This window comes from Carassius carassius, chromosome 43 (assembly GCF_963082965.1).
Source record: "Carassius carassius chromosome 43, fCarCar2.1, whole genome shotgun sequence".
Classification (NCBI taxonomy): Eukaryota; Metazoa; Chordata; class Actinopteri; order Cypriniformes; family Cyprinidae; genus Carassius; species Carassius carassius.
Genome location: NC_081797.1, coordinates 8,403,276 through 8,424,096, shown reverse-complemented (window position 1 = coordinate 8,424,096; position 20,821 = coordinate 8,403,276). Strand labels below are relative to the sequence as shown.

At 40.7% G+C, this 20,821-nt stretch overlaps 1 protein-coding gene across 1 annotated transcript; it reads left to right on the top strand.

The window, feature by feature from the left end:
- Nucleotides 1-3,985: 3,985 nt before the first annotated feature.
- Nucleotides 3,986-5,174, top strand: LOC132124946 (monocyte chemotactic protein 1B-like). The gene is made up of 3 exons (XM_059536115.1): nt 3,986-4,220; nt 4,346-4,460; nt 4,650-5,174. Exons 1-3 carry the CDS (start codon nt 4,154-4,156, stop codon nt 4,759-4,761), a joined length of 294 nt encoding a protein of 97 aa, XP_059392098.1. The 5' UTR covers nt 3,986-4,153; the 3' UTR covers nt 4,762-5,174.
- The last annotated feature ends 15,647 nt before the right edge of the window (nt 5,175-20,821 follow it).

Genomic DNA, 20,821 nt, shown 5'->3' with positions numbered 1-20,821 from the left:
GGCCTAATGGTTAGAGAGTCGGACTCCAAATCGAAAGGTTGTGAGTTCGAGTCCTGGGCCGGCAGGAATTGTGGGTGTGCATGTACAGTTCTCTCTCCACCTTCAATAACATGACTTAGGTGCCCTTGAGCAAGGCACCGAACCCACCGAACCCCCAACTGCTCCCCGGGCGCCGCAGCATAAATGGCTGCCCACTGCTCCGGGTGTGTGCTCACAGTGTGTGTGTGTGTGTGTTCACTGCTCTGTGTGTGTGCACTTTGGATGGGTTAAACGCAGAGCACAAATTCCGAGTATGGGTCACCGAACTTGGCTGAATGTCACTTTACTTTTTCATATAAGGTTAAGCACCTGATAGAAAGAAAGAGCTAAAACAGCTCTTATTCTACAATGTTGATACTCAGAAATGGATTTAAATGAGTGCCATTATAAGAAGGTGTTCATATTCTCTATCCCCAAGCTCCACAGAACTTCTACAGATTATTTCTGTCGTTGTGAAGAAACATCTTGAAGAATTAGAAGCCTGATGTGTTTGCGGTTCCTGTATGAGACACTCCATTAAAATAACTTTGACCTAAAACTTATTTTTGTGTCTTTCCTTTCAGGTTTAAAACAAAATCACACTCACATCCAATGCCCTGATTCTGTCAGCTTTGCTACTGAACTGAATCAGTTTTATGCCCGTTTTAATGATGACTATTTAAATGAGCACTGGACTCCTATAGAGCACTCTGATTTTCTTCCCATAAGAATTGAGGAACAAAATGTGGGAAAGGTTTTAATGAAAGTCAAACCCCAAAAGGCATCAGGACCGGATGGAATAAAGGGCAAGGTACTGAGGGAATGTGCATCTCAGCTGAAGGGTGTGTTGACACAACTTTTTCAGCTGTCTCTTGATTTTAATGTTGTACCACGGGCATGGAAGGAAAGCACTATCATCCCGTTACCGAAAAAAGCTCATGCTAAGGCGCTTGAGGACTACAGACCAGTAGCTTTAACATCAGTGCTCTGCAAGTGCATGGAGAGAGTAGTTTGTCAGCAACTCTCCCAGGCAATGACCGATAAACTTGACCCTCTACAATTTGCTTATAGGGCTGGGCGCGGAGTTGAAGATGCCACCCTTACTTTGCTGGATAGGGCAGTAAAGCATTTGGACATGGCAAACTCGTACATTAGGATTTTATTTATGGACTTCTCATCTACTTTTAATACAGTGAACATAAATACACTTTTGAGGCGTTTAGAGGAGCTTCATGTGCATCAGACCTTTATTTTATGGATTAACAATTTTTTACGTGACCGTCCCCAACACGTGATAGTAAATGGTAAAAAAGTCAGAGAATGTAGTATTAAAATCTGGTCTTCCACAGGGATGTGTTCTATCCCCGTTTCTTTTTTCTATCTATACAAATGAGATTACCGGTAATAATGAGAATTTGATGCTGATAAAATATGCAGATGATATGGCACTGGTGGGATGTATGAGAGATACCCAATCACTGGATATTTATTTTGATTTTGTCAACTCTATCATGGCCTGGATAAAGGAGAGTTTTCTCCAGCTTAATATTGACAAAACCAAAGAAATGTGCTCCGGGGTAATTAATGCACGCACATGTTTTAAACCCTTGATAATTAATGGAAAGGAAGTTGAGCAGGTGGGATCTTTTAAATATCTGGGTACAGAAATTGATTCCCAGTTTATTTTTGACAAACACTCAGAAAGTGTCTTTAAGAAAGCATATCAACGCCTAGGCTTATTGAGGAAACTGAGGAGCTTTAATGTGGAAAAAGATATTCTGATTGTGGTGTATAAATCCTTTATTGAATCTGTGCTTACTTTCAACATTGTATCCTGGTACAACTCTCTTTCTGTTAAATGCAGAAATAGACTTTTAAGGATTATAAACACAGCTGGTAAAATTATTGGTGAGAAACAAGTAACCCTGTCTGATCTTTATATTGTGGCAGTAAAAAGGAAAGCATCTGCTATTGTGACAGACCCTACCCATCCTCTGCACAGCTCATTTTATTTACTTCCATCTGGTAGACGATTTAAAGTACCGTTGGCAAAATAGGCCAAATATAAGAAGTCTTTTATCCCGATGGCTGTTGACATTTTAAATAGGAAATAGGGGAGGGGCTTATCTTAAATTGTGTGGTTGTCTGTTGTATTTGTATTGTTGTTAGAGCCTTTTGTCTAAAGACAATTTTCTACCCCTGTGGGGATAGACAATAAAGCTTTTGAATTGAATTGAATTGAATTGAATTGAATTGAATTGAAATCAGGGAGAGAGTTCTGTGTAGATCCAGAGAGCCCCTGGGTGAACGATCATGTTGATAAATTGGACAAAAGAACAACCGTCTAAAAAAAGCAACACTCTTCTATTTTTGAACTGTGCATTTCATATTGTTTTTTTAATCCTTGTGTTATTTTCTATGTGTATATAAAAAAATTTATTTACAGAATAATTTATGTGATTGGTTTAGTTGTTTTTAACAAAATATCAGTGATAAAATTATCATAATGTGGTAATTTTTATTTATTTTTTTATTCTCTATTGCATGGGTCATTCCATGAAATCGTGCCTTTTCCACTTAGAGGAAAAAAAGAAGTTTAATCAATATTTTTTAAACATCGAAGAAATCAGGGCACACCAACACAGTGATTTATATTTTATAGAAAAAAAATGCATACTTATGCCAAAAAAGCAATGTTTAACAATGAGATATATGTAGCATAATATGCAAATGTGATTTTTATACAATTTTGCTAATTTAAAATCCCGCTGTAAAAGAAAACTCAGTGAGAGACAGGCCAAAAACTTTACCCTTACTAATTATTAATACAAGTTACATATATGTACATTCAGTCACATTTTCTATTAAAGTATTTATTCTAGCTTTAATAAAATATAATTTTATTAAGCTATTATTGTTGTTTTTGTTGTGAAGAAGAGGAACTATTTATTGCATAATTTACTTATATTTTAAAAACTAACTGGGAGGGTGTAGTTCTCATAAAAATGAACAGTCTGACCATCCAGCTGAATTTATATATTTGACCAAACTATTTTCATGTTCTCATATGTTTTTCTACATTCAATATTTAGTGAAACTGACAAAACTGTGTCCCCTCTGTAATACCAGATACATTCATCAAAATTCATGACACTTTTCAACATTCCTGATAATGTTCGGGGTTCAGACACACTTTCTCTGTTTAAATCTAGATTAAAAACTCATCTCTTTCGCCAAGCATTCGAATAATGTATCTCTTAAATTGTGAGTGTAGTTGCATCTGATCAAATGCGCATTTTTATTCTTTAGTTTGGGTTAAACTACAGCTGCTATGCTAATGATGTCTAATGATTTACATCCCGTGGTAACTAGGATTTACACAAGCTCCAGTCTGGATCCAGAACACCTGAGAACAGATGATGCTGACCATCAGAGGACCTTAGATGATGCTAACCCTGAATCAACAAACAGAACTAACAAATATTGCTACAAGTGTGACTGCATCATATAATAATAATATTAATAATGTTCATCGTCTGGCTGACTACGTCTTGTATTATTTTTTCTAAAAATCCTGTCATACGTGCACAAACTGACAGTCACCACTTATAAGCTACTACTAAGTATTGTAGAAACATAATTTTCTGTAAAGTTGCTTTGTAACGATTTGTATAGTAAAAAGCGCTATACAAATAAACTTGAATTTTGATGATCCATTTGTATTTGGAATGGCATAAGTGAGTCTAATGCATCTAATTTCCATCTAGTATAATGGCACACTTTGTTCAGTACTTCAGTGTTGTTATTTGTTTTTTTGGCCACTGTAGTGAAAGAGGAAGTGAAAGCTTTGCTGTTAGGGCTGTCCCTCAAACAGCCTTTGCCTAAATATGACTTGTGAAGGTCAGAAGCACATGTGGGATGACAGCAGAGACTGCCGGACTTTCTTTCTGTGTGGGTGAATTCAAACCAAAATCTCCCTCCTCAAAATCCACCCGTAAAGGGATATTCCCTCAAAGAAGAGTCTCTATAAAGTCAGCCTCTGTGGACAATGAGCCACACAGCAACCAGCCTGAGTGCTTTACCTCTAACAGACTTTCTGTACATCCAGCCAATCTAATACAACACACCGGCCAAAATGACTGCTTCTCGCTTCGTCATTTTCACCGCAGTGGTGCTTCTGTGCGCAGTTAGCCTCAGTGAAGGTAAGATGGAGGAGAAAGATAAATTAACATATTGAAAAACAAGCAATTTAAAACATTTAAAGTCTGTGCAATGTACAGTTGTATTTTTGTATGATTTAAAAAAAATTGTGTTTTCTTTAATCTAGGTTTACGTATTGGACCACAAAGGTGCTGTTTTACCTTTTCAACCCGTCCTGTGCCAATCAAAAGAGTGGTTGAGTACAGCATGACAAGCCAGCAGTGCCCCAAAGAAGCCGTGCTGTAAGTGTCACAACAATATATCTCTGAAAAAGTACAGTAGTTAACTTTTTTATATCTATTTAATATTTTTAATAACTTTGCATTTGTTATATTTATAATCATTAATAATATGTTTAAACTGGTTGGAACTAATTTGTCCAGCAGAGCAATTCCTTTGTGTCTGATGGTATTGAATTTCTCTGAACACAGGTTCATGACTGTGAAGGGTCATTACGTGTGTGCCAACCCCACTGACTCATGGGTAAAGGAGAACATCAAGATCATTGACAGCAGGAACGTCGGAAGCCAAGGGACCTTGTAATCATGTTGACCTGCGTCCTCCAACTTCTGAACCATTTTGGAAGCACTGGACAAGTGTGGAGTCTGAGCAAAACTGAAGAAAAAAAAGAAAAAAAGAATGCAATTATTGTACTCACCGACAAATGCATTGTCTCTAACTGATCAGTATACTGAAGCTAAGGGGTTAAACAGTCCAGAATGTATGTTGTTTAAGTTGTTTATTTGTTATTTGTCTTACTAATGTATTTCTAAAAATAGTGTTTTGCACTGAAAGATAAAGTATTGCAGATTATCATCTTATGGCTTGAAGAAACTAGTTTATAGAACTTTTTTATTTTTGACTTGTCATTTAAGACAACTTAATTATGATGACGATCTGTTTATGTAAGTGTTTGCTAATGTAACCTCCACACAATAAAGACACTTTTGGATAAAGACACTTTTTGTTGTATTTCGCATTATTCACACTGTTCACACTTACAGAGGTGCTCAGGTTTCAAGATTTATGTACATTTGAAAAACCGTTAACATTTGTATATTTGCATACAACAGGCTGACCATGCAACCTGCTTAAACTTTATGTGTGGAAATATTGTCACAGGTGTCCCTTTGTTGTTATATTTTAAACTATTTTATATTAAAAAATACTGGGAAATAGTGCTTCAGCGAGTGTACATCGGTTGTACCATAGATGGGCTGCTATATGTTATCCATCCGCCATATTGGAATATCCGTGAACATTCGAGAGCAAGTACCCACTGCAACTAGTCTGTCTTCAGCGGACGTCAGAAGATGTTTTTGCTAAACTAACACAGTACAACAAGACGAAGACATTATCTAAAACTGCATTTTAAAATGTACTTTCATTTAAAAACCTGTAATATAAACAAACCAACACATTCCTATCTGTGAAATTTTTCCTGTTTCTTCGGGAATTTAAATCCTGACAGTTTTTACAACCAGGATTGTGGCGTTTTTTTTATTTTCTTTGACTATTTTGGTGAATGACGTCAAGTTGACCATTGCAAGATGGCGGACGTGTCAACGTGCTTGGAGCAGTTGAATGTGGAATTCATACATACCTTATCTATGGGTTGTACACTCAAAATCAGTCAAGTCACCTTTATTTATATAGCGCTTTAAACAAAATGCATTGCGTCAAAGCAACTGAACAACATTCATTAGCAAAACAGTGTGTCAATAATGCAAAATGACAGTTAAAGGCAGTTCATCATTGAATTCAGTGATGTCATCTCTGTTCAGTTTAAATAGTGTCTGTGCATTTATTTGCAATCAAGTCAACGATATCGCTGTAGATGAAGTGACCCCAACTAAGCAAGCCAGAGGTGACAGCGGCAAGGAACCGAAACTCCATCGGTGACAGAATGTAGAAAAAAACCTTGGGAGAAACCAGGCTCAGTTGGGGGGCCAGTTCTCCTCTGACCAGACGAAACCAGCAGTTCAATTCCAGGCTGCAGCAAAGTCAGATTTTGCAGAAGAATCATCTGTTTCCTGTGGTCTTGTCCTGGTGGTCCTCTGAGACAAGGTCTTTACAGGGGATCTGTCTCTGGGGCTTTAGTTGTCCTGGTCTCCGCTGTCTTTCAGGGTTGTAGAGGTCCTTTCTAGGTGCTGATCCACCATCCGGGCTGGATACGTACTGGATCCGGGTGACTGCAGTGACCCTCTGATCTGGATACAGACTGGACCTGGTGGCTACAGTGACCTCGGAATAAGAGAGAATCAGGCTAATGTTAGCGTAGATGCCATTCTTCTAATGATGTAGCAAGTACATCGGGTGGGAAGTTTTCCTGGTTCCGTTTTTTTCCGGTTCTCTAGTCTCTGTAAACATACAAAAAAGAAGACACAGCTCACTGTCAGATTAGCCGGATTAGATTTTTGAGGTGCTTTATGCATGTCAATAAATAAGTGCATTTATATGAAAAGCCGGTAAGCGGAAATATTATAAATTTAATAGTTGATCATCAATGACATTTTAACCTGAATAAAATAAAAAAGACCAAAAGCAATGAGTCAAAAAAAGAAACAAGAGGAGAGTGAGTGAAAACTTAAATTCCCTTTCGACAATACGTCTGCAACTTTATGGGGAACACCTCAGGCATGAGAGGTGTCTGAAATCAAATATCAACTCACAGCAATCATGCTCTCCGGCGACAGCCGTGAATCATCAGCTTGAATGATGAGCATGTGACCTGGATATATAAAAAGGGCACCTTGAAACCATAACAATATCCTTTTCATCTGTTTTGTCTGATTTAAACGTCTGCTTACAGCGAAAATGAAACACACATCTAAGGCAAGTCCTAAAAATTTTGTGAAATGTGCTGACCCGTGCCAAAGATATTTGTCGCCGGGTGACACTCACGAGATGTGTGTGTACTGTTTGGGTGAAGAGCACGCACAGGATGCTCTTGAGGGAGCGTCCTGTGCAAATTGTGAGCGTTTTCCTATGAGAACGCGCCGCTCTCGTCGGGCTCTCTTCTCGAGGGAAGAGAGTTCAGCATCTGGTCCTCACAGATCGGGTCCCGCTCATGCTGAGGCAGAGTGGCGACGATCTTCACGGGGCTCCCAGTTGGAGCTCGCTGACAGTCTCGAGAGGGGCGTTAACCTCTCGGACGCATCATCGGTTGACGAGAGTGAGCTGTAGGTGGATGACGGAGACGATTCTCCTACTGATACTGCAGCGAGTGCTCTTCGGGCTGGGCAAGAGATGGCTGAGGAGGATGATTTAGATCCTCAACCTCGTCAGCCATCCTGCCCCGTGTACGCAGAGTTGGTGGAAGTTATGGAGCGCGCCACTGACAAACTTCAGTTGCCATGGCGGCGCTCGCGGTCGTTTGGACGATCGGTTTCTCCCTGAACATGGACCACCAGCTCAGCAGAACCTTCCATTCCTTCCTGATCTCCATTCAGAGATCGAAAGGGCATGGAAGAAACCGTACTCTGCCCGTATTCATCGACATCAGCGGGGTAATTTCGCTGATGTTGAGGGGATCGGGGAGTATGGTTATGTGTCGATGCCGCCCATTGACGAGACGTTTGTGAACTATCTCGTATCTGGGTGGGTGTCGACACTAAAAGCTCAGACTCTGCCATCCAAGACCCTTAAAATCACGGCTCGCTTGAATGGCAGAGCGTACACAGCAGCAGGTCAGGCTGGTGCTGCCCTTCATTCCAATGGCAGTGCTCCAAGCCTACCAAGCTGACCTGCTGCAGGATCTCGACCAGGGGGCAGGGCTGTCCCCTGAGGCGGTCGCTGAGTTGCGCCGGACCACAGATTTGTCTCCCCGGGCCACTAAACAGACTGCTGCTGCGATCGGCCGATCGATGGCGGCGATGGTGGCCATGGAGAGGCATCTGTGGCTCAACTTGGCTGATATCGGGGAGGAAGAAAAATCCCTTCTCCTTGATTCATCAGTTTCGCCTGCTAAACTTTTTGGCACCTTCATTGAGGCGGTGGTTGGAAAGTTTAGGGAGGCGAGGGGGCGCTCAGCCGCATTTAAGACCTGTATACAGCTGAGATCCAGGCCACAGCCCAGGCAGGCGGGAGGACCTGGTCCGTCTTGGTCTGAGGACCGTAGACAGGACCAGAGGACTATTGTTGCCTCTCGTGCGCCCCCTCCCTGGAGGAGTAGGATGCAGAGGAGGCGAGCCTCCCGCAAGAAGAGGGACTTAAGGGAGCTCATTCAGCACAAGCACAGCAACGCTCAGTGGAAGTAGGGATTGATCTCCCTGGAGGGCCTTTTCTACCAGCCCTCTTCCTCTTCTTGACTCCCCAGGCGTTTACGTTACACCAGCCCTGGGGATGGGCCTTATGATGAGAACTATGTTCTGATGGCCCGCCGTAGCAACTGGTTGATGTGAGCGCCTCTTTTAGGCATGTAAAAGTGGTGGACCCCAGATTCATTGAGAACTCTCTGGCGAGTCTTCACTCCGCACGCCGCAGGTGAACTTTTTGATTTTTTAAATTCTGTGTGTATAAAAAAACACTGATTTGTATTTCTCTACAGACCTTGTTCCCTGTATAGACCTAGGGGGTCATTCTTAGAGGAGCAATTAAAGTATTGGACATTAGGGCCCTGAAGCCTCCCCCAGTTGGTGGCTAGAACGAATAAGGGAGAAGCTCGAAGAAGATTTGGCTTCCGTGCTGAGTATGTGATGGCCTTCCTGTCATAACATTTTATATGCGTGGTGGGCCACCTCTCATTTCTGTTTAGCCTCAGGGCTATTAGCCACCCAGGGGTAGAGTAGTTGGTCTTCCTAAAAAAAAGAAAAGAAAAAAGGAGAGCTTTTTTGCTTTAGGTTTAGACTGACGCTGGCGCTTCAGATAGATCTTCAGATATATGTGCTGCCTATTGGTTTGTGACATTGGTATCCTAAGTACTCGCTCCCCTGAGCTCTGTAAGGTTTCAGTAGGTTGAGTGTTTCACAGCCTCTCAATCAAGTAGGCTGTGACCGGATGGTTACTAGGTGGCAGGTCCCACAGGCCTCCCTGAAGTTGAATTCCCGCTTTTTTGAACTATCAGGTAGTAGGCCTCATAAGGCCTCCCTGAAGGCAAAGCCCCAAAGACAGTCAACTGGACTGCCAGTCTTGCTCACTATCAGCTATGGTTTTCAGGTAGTAGGCCTCTCCAGGCCTCCCTGAAAGTAAGCTCCTTCATGTCATGGTTTTTCATACTTTGAGTTTCCACTTAGGGTGGTTTAATGGTAACAGGTAGTAGGCCTCTCTAGGCCTCTCTGTAAATGAACTCCCATGCACTCTGTCCATCAGGTAGTAGGCCTCACTAGGCCTCCCTGAAGTTGAGCTCCCACATACTGTGGTTGTCAGCTAGTAGGCCTCACAAGGCCTCCCTGGAGGTTTAGCTCCCACATATTGTGCGTTTTCACTAAATAGCATGGTTTTTCAGGTAGTAGGCTGGGTTTTGTAAGCTAGTGGCCACTTACTTTCAGTTTAGCAGTCCTTATCAGGCAGCTACCGAAGGTGAGCTTGCGCCCTGGCTCGGCTCAAGTTTTTATTCTCTGCTACAGGTTCCCTCCTGGACCCTCTTTATCCTGCTACAGCCTGGTTCCCTACCAGGTAGATCTTATGCTCCCCTTACTGAGGGTCAATATGAGTATGTGGTCTCCTGAGTCTGGTCAGTCGGTCGTAGGCCTCTCATGAGGCCTCCCAGTTAGATCAGTCCTTAGGCCCTCACAGGCCTCCTCAGTGTTTTGAAACACAAACACTGGGTAGATCCATGGATCGAGTAGAGAAACTCCCCTCGCTGGCAAGGGTTGTAAAGCACTATACTGAGGCATACTCTCCAGGATATCCCGTCTCTGAGATCCGGGCCGAGTGGTTCACTGTCTGCTCCACAGTTCCTCGGGTTGGATGCCTTCCTAAAGGCAAGTGTCCAGAGACTCTGTCTTCGGACAGACAGGAAGCGGCCAGTCTGTAGTGTCTTATGTAGTGACACCAGGTCAGGCCTGCATGGTGGGATTTCAGGTGGCACGTTCCCCTGAATAGTGACTGGCTGGGGTTCCCTCGGGTTCCCTAGCCACATTCCCTAGAACGGACCCCTTCTAAGAAGTTGAAGTTGTGGTCCCAGGCCCTTGAGCAGGCCCAGGTAGACCTTTCACTAAACTATGTTTATGGAGGTTTTCTGTGGTATCGTTTAGCTTTGGCTATGACCGTAGGGAGTGCTGTCACTGACAGCCCAGTGTGACCTGAGGGTGAGTGGTTCTAGCGTTCATTGAAATGCTGGTTCTGACAGGTGTCACTGCCATTGGGCATGCACTCCCTTTAGCATGGCGGCGTGGGTATTTCGTTCCCCATAACGTCGATGAAGTATTGTCGAAGTTCCCTTTGAAAGGGAACGTCTCAGGTTACAAACGTAACCTTTGTTCCCTGAGAACAGGGAACGAGACAATACGTCTCCCAGCCATGCCTCGGGGTCTGCCTGCCAAACAGTCCCTTCAGACGAAAGGATATTGTCATGGTTTCAAGGCGCCCTTTTTATATATCCAGGTCGCATGCTCATCATTCAAGCTGATGATTCACGGCTGTTGCCGGTCAGCATGATTGCTGTGAGTTGATATTTGATTTAAGACACCTGTCATGCCTGAGGCGTTCCCCATAACCTCGATGACGTATTGTCTCGTTCCCTGTTCTCAGGAAACAAAGGTTACATTTGTTACCTGAGACGATTTTCATTACCGGACAGATCTTTGCGCTTTAACATGCTAAAAAATTATTCCGCTTGACAGGTAAACATACGGTTAATCTGGGCAGCGTACAAAGAATGGGCATGGTTACATCTGGCAGAAGTTATAGATTGGCTATACTAGAGCAAAACAATATATATAAATCATACAAAGATAAAAAGTAGATTGATCACTGATTCATATTTTAACTGCTTCCCTCAGGCTGTGAATCTAAACAGCATGTGAAAAAAGAGGCAAGCATTGTTTACTTTGGTCTAATAATTAGAAAAACAACTTGTCACTAGCCCAAGATTTCCCACAGACTGTACATCATTAATAACACAGTTCTTTGGGGGTATTAAAATTGCTGTGTAAACCAGATGGAAAGTTTGGGAACAGTGTATGACCTTATGCGTCTGACGTACTGTACAGTATGGTGTTTTCAATCACATAGGTTTGTGGTCATGTGTAATCTACTGTTGAACTTGAGAAGGTGTAATCTTTAAACAGAACACAGTTTAGTTCTCTTTTCTGCCCACAAATACACGTCATGTTGGTAACAGGAAGTGACGCTGTCCATTTGAGCTCCAGATACTGTATGTACGTATCTACTGTATCTGTGTGATTTGACCATGTAGAGGTTATGGGATTGGGATTCAGGATTAGTTTCTGAGAAACTACAGAGGTATCTGGGTCTGATGGATTTTGAGGGATGATCAGTTGGCCTAAAACAAGGGCTTTCAACCTTTTTCAGACCAAGGACCCTTTAGAGCTTAAGCCAGCTCTAATAACATTCTTATATCACCATATGAATGTATCTACAACAAGTCTATATATATTTTTACATTATTGTAGCCTTTATGTATTTGTATCTTGCATTCTAATGTATTCTATGGTAGGGAGAAAATTAATTATTTAAATTAATTCAAGCTTCTTAAATTTATTTGTAATGCATATTTTCCTAATTTTTCACAAAGTTTAGTTTGATATAAAAACTGTAGTTGGTCTAATACAACACTGACTTGGAGTTGAGCGTTATGAAATGCTGAAAGTGTTAAAAAGTTGTTAAATAGTTGTGGATATTAGCTTTGTAGTCTACAGCTTTGGCTACAGTTTGTATGCAAACAGAACACCTTCATATTAGAGTGGATTTCAGCTTTGGGTGGAAAAAAGGAAGCAAGATTAATGTGTCTGTGTAGATGCATGTGGTTTTCAGAAGTGTGATGGTGAGAAACATGTTTGTTTCTATCAGCAGCACAGACTTAGACCTCTCTGAGTCCAGGGGACTGTACCATGATGGTAGCTGAACAAATTCAGAGTTACAGGATTAGTTTTGAGTTGACAAAACCAAACCTTTCCAATCGGGCTCTGTCGGTACCATGATGCTGTTCATCGACTTTCTTTGTCAACTCAGGCTTTAATCTTGAGTTTGGGGAGCGCGTGCACATGAATGTGTGACATCACTGGCGAACAGCCAATCACGAGCCTTGCAATAAAAAGCAAGCTTGATTTACTTCTCCCGAGAGACCCAGCGAGATTCAAAACTAAAGATTAAAGGTTTTGCTAAAGGTTAAGAGACTGAGGAATATGACAAATTTAAACAGGACAAATAAAATAAATAATCTTGCTCTATCAGTGAAGTCACAAGTGAAACTTGTAAACTTAGTTTGAAAATATAAAGTGATAGAGACTCGAACATGTAAGGCCAGATTTTTTACTTTTTAAATAGTGCAATACTACAGCTTATTTATATAACATGATCTGTATACATTAATATTTATTTAAAATAAACAATTTATAATGACGGTTAAACTAAAATTGCTTGTATGTAAAAGATAAATAATAATAATAATAATAATAATAATAATAATAATAATAATATGAATCACAATAATTATATAAATCATACAATGACTCAGTAATTATCATTGAAGCCAGACTTCTTCTATTTTTTTTTAGCATTAGTGACCTTTAATTTGGAGCAAGATAAACTGGGGTGACTTTGTGTAAGACAAGTGTCACTTTGCTCACATCTGTGTAAGTTACTATGGCAATGAATGCCGCTAAAAGCCAAGCCACTTACGTGGTACCTCAAACCCAGGATTGGTGCAAACTAACTTGAAACTTACCTGGCTAGCCAGCTAATCTAGCTTCATGGTAAAGTCCCAGGAGCAGTTCTTACAAAACAACAACAAAAACACTGCCTTACTTGGTTCTAAAACTCATTGTCCTCTGTTGGTGAATTTTTATTCTTGAATTGTTTAAATACTAAATTCACTAAATGCATGAATGTAAACGTGTTTTCAGCAGCACGTTTCCCTCTTAAAATGTATATATATATATATATTTATATATATATATATATATATATATATATATATATATATATATATTTTTTTTTTTTTTTTTACATATGTATGATTAGTTATCCCTATACCTAACACTGTCCTGCAGTCCATTACTGACACCTACTGATGAAAGTAGGCTACACAAAATATTATGTTATGAAAATGTTTGCCCAAGTTGTTAGATAATACGAACTAAATAATTTGTATTGATATTACAGTACATTTCCAGACACAATGCTTTACTCTGAATTAAAAAAAAAAAAAAAAAATTATATTGAATGTTAACTAAAAAGTAGATCACATTTTCTTTAATGCCACTAACTGTGAAAAGAAAAGCTGATCTTTTCCTGTTGTTATTTTTTCATATTTTAGTTCTGTAAAACAGCTAAACTAGACTAAAAAGTTTTCTTAGAGCAGCGGTTCTAAAGCCTGTTTCTGGTGGTCAATCGTCTTAAATAGAGAGCACACCGTAACCAGTTAATCAAGGTTTTATATGTGACTCAAGGGTCAAGATTAAGCACCTATGTTTTGGTGGAAACTAAATTATTATTATTATGATCATGGAAAAGACTAAGCCATGTGTTGTTTTCCCAAAGTGCTTTTTCAGTGAATATGAAAGAAAAGTACTTTACAAATACTCAAAAAAATAAAAATAAATAATTAATAAATTAAAAAATTAATAAAAATATGACAAAGGAAAAGCAAAGCTAACTAAATAAATACATTTTAGCTACTTTTTGAAATGTCTATTTAATGCTTTATTGATCGAGCACAATTATGTTTTAAATGATATTTTGGGGGACATATTCTCATCTAAAATTGATGCTTGTGATTGATTTGTGATTAATTAGATAATGAATTAAATAAATAGCATCTAATGGCCACATCATGTTGTTACAGATGGTTTTGAATATGAACAGGCCTACTCAAATTATTAATTGTACATGTATTTATGTATTTTTGCATCTTGAATTGTCCTTATGTGTAAGGGTAGAGGAAGACAAGTTGAACTAGAATCCTAGTAATATCTCTGGAACATATCTTGTCTTTAAAATAAAACCTTGTAATTAGGAATTTTAAGGATTAGAATTTATTTGCAACAATTAATGAAGCATTCAGCCTCGACTTAAAGATTTAAGACTTGACTTCAGACTCCAGAAAGACTTGTAGATGTGTCTGATAGAGACCAATATTTGTGATTTTATCAAAAAAAAAAAAAAAAAGCATTCATGCATTCATGATTTTTTTCCTGATTTGTGATACTTCAGGTACTGTCAGTGATTTTGAAGTGTCATGAACAATGTCATCTTTCAGTTCATCAAACATTTCATTTTTAGACCGCTAAGTCAATCTGAATGAATTACTCTTTTTAAAACAACAGTTTTTTTGTACTCTTTCTCCTTAATTTCAGGGAAAGAGGTCTGTGTCCAGAGACTGCCTGAGTAGCAGCAGAACATCTGTTATGAGGGTCAAATGTTCATGTTGTATAAATGATACATGTGTTTGGGTTCAGTTATTTAATAAAATATAAATGATAAAAGTATCCTCATGTAGCAACATTTTTGTCTTCTACTGCATTCATTTAGAAACTTTCATTGACATGTATTATACTTTTTATTTAAAAGCCAATATTAAAGGACACTTTGACAATGGGTAACACAAAAAAATAAAAATAAAATTATAATAAATAAATCAATAAAAAATACACATGTGCTGAGCTTCAAGGCCGAACATACTAATGTGTGAGGTCTTGGGACTTAAGAAAACATCCACACAACCGAAAGTAAGTGTACGAGAATGTCCCAGGTTTAAAAATGTCAACAGCTCAGCACCCACTAAATCCACTAAATCCACACTACTATTGACATTTTGCATATTAATCCATGTAGCCTAGCTCACTAAAATAGGCTACCACTTTTAATGCTACGATGCAAAGTAAACCACAATTTCTTTAGAATAATATAACACATAATTCATATTATAGAAATAATATTGCACACGTATTAAATGTGTCAAATGTAAAATATGGTTTAATACTGTGTAGCTTAGAGAAAATATAAGCACAGGCTCATAGGCTTGACATTTATTCTGCTTGAATGCATTCTAAGAAACACACATAATTCCATAAGTACTACACTTTCATCTGTTAATATAAAATATTTTAACTACAGTGCTTTTCTTTCATTTTCCCAACGGCAGCCGTCAAATGTAACGCATCGGTGAGGCAAAACTGACGTCTATTTGTGAAATGTGCTTTGATGCACTTGTTTGATGAAATGTGGTTAAAGCGCCACTCAGCGGTCAAAATCTGTAAATGCAGCGGCGGTACTTGCGCTGGCAGGAAGCACAATTTGGTTGGCCACCTACTGTATCTCTAATAGTACTTCAGAGCATCACAGTTCACAGTCACATCTAAACCTCTACTGTAAAAAGAAAATGGACTGATATGATTTCAGTTAGACATTACATATCATTTTTAAAAAGACTAATTACTATTTTAGTCCGACTCAAAATATCATGAAAAACAAGAGTTTTATTTGTGTTTCAGTTGTGAAATGCTGACTGTGTAGTGACTTTTGTATGGACAAAGTATGTATACAAAGGTTAGTTTATTTTGGCAAGATCATAGGATGAAAATAAATAATTGATTTGTGCAATAGCTTTATACACGAGAAGAGCTTTGACAGAGCGGACGCGAATCTCCTGCTTCTTCATTTTCTCCAGTTATTACACTTACACATGAACTCCATCAAATAAGGTAGTAGTGAGGTAATCAATAATTTTGAACTATGAAAATTCTCTGTATGTATGTACTGTACATGTGGAAGAATTGACAATAAAGCAGACTTGACTTGACTTATGTATTCAAGACAGAAAAAGTGCAGCCTTGTGCAATTTTTGGAATCAAAACACTGCAAGAGTTTGCATCAGGAAATACTGTCAGAGTACACTATTATAACATGGCTGAGCATTTCAACTATCTTGTTCATAAAAAATGACTTGTCATTCTGATGGCACTGATATATTCATTGATAAAAATATTAGCTTTTGAGAGAAGAACTAAGGATTTTGAGCAATTAACAGGCTTTTTGAATTTTCTTGAGAAATGCACTTGCTGGTTTGCAAATGATAAAGAGGAATTGAGAAATTTACCAAAGCGACTGAGAAAAACTGTGATATGTGAAATATAGTTGAATTAACTATAGTGCTATATAGTGCTCCCACTAAGTCAAATAATGAGAAAGAACCAAATCGCCTATCACAGCTATGCTGATGATATCCAGATTTACCTAGCCTTATCTCCAAATGACTACAGCCCCATTGACTCCTTCTGCCAATGTATTGGTGAAATTAATAGTTGGATGTGCCAGAACTTTCTTCAGTTAAACAAGGAAAAAACTGAAATCATTGCATTTTGAAATGCAATGAAGTTTTCAAAGTGAATGCATACCTTTCCCGGTGGCCTGATGGTCATTCTGGCCTGCCTGCTGCCGCTGTGTAGTCGATCAGGCTGATGTGCAATAGGCTGGTATGCAACTGCAAATTAATTGACGGTCTTATGAATCTACGAATCAGGCGATCGCGGAGTGAAAAAGACACATTTATATTTACTAAGGATGGGACGGTTCACTGAAAAAACCAGGGGGGCAGGGTTTCAGAATTTTTTGAAGCACCCCTGGGCGCCGCCATTGGCTAGCGGACCCCCACCTGCTGTTAGCATTCCATTGACTCCCATTTATTTTGGCGTCACTTTGACAGCGAATAACTTTACATCTGAGGCGTTTAAAGACTCCATTTGCCCATTCATTATTTCTAAAGAAACACGAAAATGTATAAAAGGCTCCATTACCTTGTATCTTACGTTATTTTTGTAAAAAATAGGCTAACAATTGCGTCATAACCAGCGACTCTCGCACAGTAGAGAAATTACCGTATGGACAGGAGGAGAAGCTCCCAGGCAATCTTTTACTGTCTATGAGGCAATCGGGGGGACGTGGAGGCATGAAGTCAAGGGAGATAATTAATTAGAATACTTACCAAAATTTGTTCCTGTTCACGCTCGCCTTCTCTGGAAGATTCGGTGGGTGATTCAGATTTCTTTGGCACAGCGATTAGAAGATTTACAGGTTGCTCACGTGACATCTATGTCCTCAAGCTCAGTTTGAGTCTGCGCAGTACGCCCGACCCCCAGGAAGTAAGTGCTTCTAATTGACTTCACTTGTCTCCGTTGAATCCAATGGGGTTGCTGTGTCCATTTCTTTTACTGTCTATGGAAAAAAACGATCCGCTAGGTTCACCACACACGATTCGTCACGAGCTGAGACCAAGTGGGTATAGAGAGCTGAGGCGCTGAGAAGCTGTTCAACTTAAATCTGACAAAGCATCTGTAATATGGTTTACTATAAATAACACGTAAAACAAACAGGGTGCGATTTATGTTTCAGTTGATTCATGCGCATTCTGGATTCCCAGACATTACAACAGCGATGAAAAAAACCTCTACAAATCATTCACTCTTGTTCAATACTAATACGAACACTGTATCAGTGCATTCTCTTAAAGTGACAGTCTTTATATTAATCGAACAGCAACAACAAAGAAATCTTAACCTTCTTAAAAAAAACCTGAAAGTCAGTTTATTTTGTTTGTATCTTTACTCTATTACTCTATAACACAGTACTGCAAGTGCTCCTGCTGTTGAACAAGAGGGGGTGGACAGTTCAGCTTTTGAGTCAAGTCAGAGCAAGAACCTTCAAGTAAAGTTTAAGCTATTATATTTTTGTCACAGTGTCTGGGTTTGTGTCCCTGGGTAACCACTAGATGTCCTCTTTCCCCACGGTGTCTGTCACTTCATGTACCACATTCCACACTACCTCTGTCTAATCATTGCACTCAGCTGTCATTGGTAATTAATCATTGCACTCACTCTCTTCCCCATTAGCGTTGTGATCTCCCTTGTATTTATACCCTGTCTGTCTTAGTATGTGGCACGGAGTCCTTGTTTGGTATTCACTTCTGTCTCAAGTCTTGATCTCGCTTTGTGTCCTTGTCAGTTTATGTTCTGGATTGATGTTTTGGTTTTGACCCCTGCATGGACTGTTTTCTCTTTTGGATTTACCCTGAATAAATGACATACCCGCACTTGGATCTCTCACCGTGTTCCTTGTATCCCGGCCGTGACAGAAGGACTCCGTCATCTCTGAGATCCAGCGGTATGTCTGTTCATGTTTCCTTGCCCAGCGCCTCTGCACAGGATGACAGCCACAGCTGACCTTCCAGAGTTGAGTCAGGTTCCCGTTGACCCTCCAGAGTTGAGTCAGTTTCTGGTTGTCCCTCCAGAGTCGAGTCAGGTTCCAGTTGACCCTCCAGAGTCGAGTCAGGTTCCGGTTGACCCTCCAGAGTCGAGTCAGGTTCCAGTTGACCCTCCAGAGTCGAGTCAGGTTCCAGTTGACCCTGCAGAGTCGAATCAGGTTCTCGTCGACCCTCCAGAGTCGAGGCAGGTTCCCGTGGACCCTTCAGAGTTAAGTCAGATTCCTGTTGACCTTCCAGAGTCGAGGCAGGTGCCCGTTGACTTTCCAGAGTTGAGTCAGATTCCGGTTGACCCTCCAGAGTCGAGTCAGGTGCCTGTGGACCCTCCAGAGTTAAGTCAGGTTCCGGTTGACCCTCCAGAGTCGAGTCAGGTTCCAGTTGACCCTCCAGAGTCGAGTCAGGTTCCAGTTGACCCTGCAGAGTCGAATCAGGTTCTCGTCGACCCTCCAGAGTCGAGGCAGGTTCCCGTGGACCCTTCAGAGTTAAGTCAGATTCCTGTTGACCTTCCAGAGTCGAGGCAGGTGCCCGTTGACTTTCCAGAGTTGAGTCAGATTCCGGTTGGCCCTCCAGAGTCGAGTCAGGTGCCTGTGGACCCTCCAGAGTTAAGTCAGATTCCTGTTGACCTTCCAGAGTCGAGGTAGGTGCCCGTTGACTTTCCAGAGTTGAGTCAGGTTCCAGTTGACCCTCCAGAGTCGAGTCAGGTGCTCGTGGACCCTCCAGAGTCAGGGTTAGTCACCGTTGACCTTCCAGAGTCAGGGCTAGTCACCGTTGACCTTCCAGAGTCAGGGCTAGTCACCGTTGACCTTCCAGAGTCAGGGCTAGTCACCGATGACCCTCCAGAGTCAGGGCTAGTCACCGATGACCCTCCAGAGTCAGGGCTAGTCACCGATGACCCTCCAGAGTCAGGGCTAGTCACCGATGACCCTCCAGAGTCAGGGCTAGTCACCGATGACCCTCCAGAGTCAGGGCTAGTCACCGCTGACCCTCCAGAGTCAGGGCTAGTCACCGCTGACCCTCCAGAGTCAGGGCTAGTCACCGCTGACCCTCCAGAGTCAGGGCTAGTCACCGCTGACCCTCCAGAGTCAGGGCTAGTCACCGCTGACCCTCCAGAGTCAGGGCTAGTCACCGCTGACCCTCCAGAGTCAGGGCTAGTCACCGCTGACCCTCCAGAGTCAGGGCTAGTCACCGCTGACCCTCCAGAGTCAGGGCTAGTCACCGCTGACCCTCCAGAGTCAGGGCTAGTCACCGCTGACCCTCCAGAGTCAGGGCTAGTCACCGCTGACCCTCCAGAGTCAGGGCTAGTCACCGTTGACCTTCCAGAGTCAAGTCAAGTCACGGGTGATCTTCAAGGACAGAGTCAAGTCACGGGTGATCTTCAAGGACAGAGACAAGTCACGGGTGATCTTCAAGGACAGAGTCAAGTCACCGGGGTTCTTCATGGGAGAATTCAAGTCACCAGTGATCTTCAAGAACAAAGGCAAGTCACCATTGATCTTCATGAACAAATGCAAGTCACCAATGATCTTTCCAGGTTTAAGAAAAAGTCAGGTAAAGAGTTAATATGCTAAAAAAATTAGCATATTGTGATAAAGTTCATTATTTTCCATAATGTAATGATAAATTAAACTTTCATATATTTTAGATTCATTGCACACCAACTGAAATATTTCAGGTCTTTTATTGTTTTAATACTGATGATTTTGGCATACAGCTCATGAAAACCCAAAATGCCTGTATCAAAAAATTAGCATATTTCATCTGACCAATAAAAGAAAAGTGTTTTTAATACAAAAAAAGTCAACCTTCAAATAATTATGTTCAGTTATGCACTCAATACTTGGTCGGGAATCCTTTTGCAGAAATGACTGCTTCAATGCGGCGTGGCATGGAGGCAATCAGCCTGTGGCACTGCTGACTCAACTCAACTCTTATTTATAAAGCACTTTCAAAACCATTAGAATGGACCAAAGTGCTGTCCATAAGTAGGCTGATCACTAACTCTAAAATATATACCAACATTAAGTTACATTAAAAACAAGACACAAGAAAATTGAACAACAAATCACTCACAGTTCTCAGACCTAATCAAACGCCAAAGGCTTGATTAAATAAATAAGTCTTCAATTCCTTTTTAAAAATATCCATGCCTGATGAGATTTTTAGGGATAGTGGCAACTCATTCCAAAGTGCAGGAGCCGCCACAGAAAAAGCGCGGTCTCCACT

What these genes read in the sequence shown, in the direction of transcription:
- LOC132124946 (XM_059536115.1), top strand. Translation starts at nt 4,154, where the DNA reads ATGACTGCTTCTCGCTTCGTCATTTTCACCGCAGTGGTGCTTCTGTGC. An exon ending in CGCAGTTAGCCTCAGTGAAG is followed by an intron (nt 4,221 to 4,345) that starts GTAAGATGGAGG and finishes TCTTTAATCTAG; the next exon opens with GTTTACGTATTGGACCACAA. An exon ending in TGCCCCAAAGAAGCCGTGCT is followed by an intron (nt 4,461 to 4,649) that starts GTAAGTGTCACA and finishes CTCTGAACACAG; the next exon opens with GTTCATGACTGTGAAGGGTC.